The 2825-nt window shown below is 30.6% G+C and overlaps 1 protein-coding gene across 1 annotated transcript in view; it reads left to right on the top strand.

Annotated features, from left to right (window-relative positions):
• The window catches only part of Wdr17 (WD repeat domain 17), a 75144-nt gene that overhangs the window by 25500 nt on the left and 46819 nt on the right, over positions 1 to 2825 (top strand). Inside the window, exon 6 of the mRNA XM_004640248.1 lies at positions 622 to 744. Coding sequence (XP_004640305.1) covers positions 622 to 744 — 123 coding nt within the window. The remainder of the gene's footprint in view (positions 1 to 621; positions 745 to 2825) is intronic.

The following is a 2825-nucleotide window of genomic DNA, read 5'->3' as shown; positions in this document are numbered from 1 at the left end:
TTATATATTTAATTTTATTTTTAATATTGACATTATGAACATTTATATACAAGTTTTTGTAGATACATACATAATTCTATTGAGTTTATACACATGAGTGGAGTTGCTCTATCTTATAGTAATTCTATATTTGATTGTCCAAAAAACCACTAGACTATTCTTCAAAGCAGCTATGTTAAGATGACATTTTTGGAAGGAAAGGGACATCCTAATTGGTGTTCAGATGCACCAGATCATACTTGTTTGGCTGATAGTGGACAATGATGCAGTTTATAAAAATCTCTAAAGAGGAAGGATTATTTAAGGTAGAAGAAAATCATTTTCTTTGGATGACATTTTTCTACGAGTATGCCAGTGGAGTGGTTCTGTGATACAATTGCTATAATGGAGACCAGCGCACATGGCAAGAAATTTCTGCCCTGTGAAAGTTTGTAAGAGAATAGAAATTAAATAGTATCTCAGTAGTTTCTTTGATTGCATTACTATACCATATTTTTATTCAAGTATTTCAATAATTAGTGCCAAAAATCTAGCAAATTGAATGAAGTCTGTATTGTTTTTATGTCTTCACATTTCAATTTCAAAAAATACTAATATTTGATATTTTTTTGACCTGACTAGATTCTCAAGTAGGTATTTTGCGCATTTGGAATGTTGCAAGAACTACACCTATTGAAAATTTTAAATTAAAGAAAACGGGATTTCATTGCTTGCATGTAATTAATTCACCTCCTAAGAGAAAATGTAAGTAAAAACAACATCAGAACATTGGTATCCCTAAAGATCATATTTTGTGTCAAGTGAAATGATGTGTAGTGACACACATGTATCAAAGATGGTATGTTACTGAGAAGCAGTGTTTGAAAATAACCACAATAGTATATTTAATAAAGTAACTATCAAAGTTAGAGTAATAATTTATATTAATAAATTGAAAATGATTTGGAGTCTACTTATATTTGTAATGTACTATTAAATCAAAATATTCAGATAATCTTAAAATATATTTGTAAAGAAGATGAAATAATGATATTGGACAGCAATTACAAATATTAGGCTGGGGATATAGCTCAGCAGCACAAGCAACACCTGACAAGCCCAAGGTCCTGAGTTCTATTCCCAGGGGCAAAAAAGTAGCACATGTCAAAGTGATGAAATTAAAATTGATCTAAGTTTATTTTAAATATATTTGATTTATAATTTGTATAATTTTGAAAAAAATTAAAATAATGCAAATATTAATGTTGTAAGATCTAAAACATCTATTTTATGTTTGGATACCAGTTATTTTTGCATTGCTAGCTAGAATTATGGATATTCTACATCCTTAATTTGGTTTTGTGTATTTTGTTCTCATTGTCATTCATTGTTCCTATGAGTGAAAAAATTAATAAAATAACGATGTTATAAATTTAAACATTTGGAAATTTGAAAGAAGTTTGAACTTGGAACTTTTAACGTAGTCATAGAAACCAAATTTAATTCCTGCTGGTCTGCTATGATTGTTCTCTAGATAAGTGTCCCCATCTTGTATGGATCATAAAAAATATAGGCAAGGGAATTTAGAGATTGAAGCCCCTACAGGTATTGATTTATCATTCCTCAAGCCTATTTATCTTTATGATAGATTATGTAATTAGATATGGTGTTTCAGACTAATATCTTGATATCTTTAATAAGTCATATAAAATCTCTATTTTTGAAACAACAACCTTTTCACAGGTTTAAGTTTCTCTAATACTTCAGAAGACTGGAAACTGGGGATCTAGAAATAGGCTGATGCAATAATGTTTGAGCCTGGAAAATTGTATGTCTCACATTTTTTCTGTTTGTTTATTGGCTATGAATTTCCATGTCATCGAATGACAGAGACACTACAGACTATTTTCTGTCACCATTTTTAGCAGACCATAACCATTAAATAAAAATAGAAAAAATAAAGCAAATACCAATCTTGTCATGTTTAAATAATTTCTTCTGAATGACCTGTTATTCTATTTCTAGGTTTTCTTTCTCATGTTTTTAAGATAACAAGATGGAATCAACTATTAAAATGGAATTATAAAAATATAGGCGAGTCAATCTTAAAAACATGAATTACAAATATATTGATGTGCAAATGTTAAGACCATTCTAATTAAGCTAATTAAAATATTACAAAACTCAGTCATGGGTCATACTAACTTTTAAGCAATCTGTTGGTAAAATTTTATTAAGCCAACTAGCAACTATCAAGTACATCTTTCATTACTAGTTGCTCATTGTAGCTTGGACTTCTTGTCACCTTCAGATACAGAGAAATTTCCATAATGAATGGAAAAGGATTTTATTATATTATAATAAATAAGAAAATACTGATATATAAAAATTCAAATTCAGTATGTAGGTAATAATATATTGATCCAATAGTTTATGGTAGCATTATCACTTTGTATTAGGTTTCCAAAAAATATTTTCACTGAGAGGAAAAACTAATTGAAAAAGGGCAGTATATGGCATAAAAACAGTCAAAGATGACTAAACAAAATGCTATTTATATGGACAGTGTATGGCATAAAAATATACAAAGATAAGTAAACAAAGTACTATTTATATAATTTAAAATAGGGCTGGCCAAATAGCTCAGTGGATTAAAGCACCTGCAAGCAGGTGCAGGGGCTGGGGCACAACTCCTGGGCCTGCCATGCCAGCCCTGTCCCCCAGGGCCCACTGAGACTGCAATTGAGACTGAGCGTGGTGGTGCACACCAGTAATCCCAGCTCTTGGGAGGCTGTAAACAGGCAGGTCACTATGAGTTCGATCTAGTAATGAGATCCTGAACACCC

Source organism: Octodon degus, unplaced genomic scaffold, assembly GCF_000260255.1.
Source record: "Octodon degus isolate 3935 unplaced genomic scaffold, OctDeg1.0 scaffold00121, whole genome shotgun sequence".
Classification (NCBI taxonomy): Eukaryota; Metazoa; Chordata; class Mammalia; order Rodentia; family Octodontidae; genus Octodon; species Octodon degus.
This window is presented reverse-complemented; position numbering and strand designations above follow the sequence as displayed.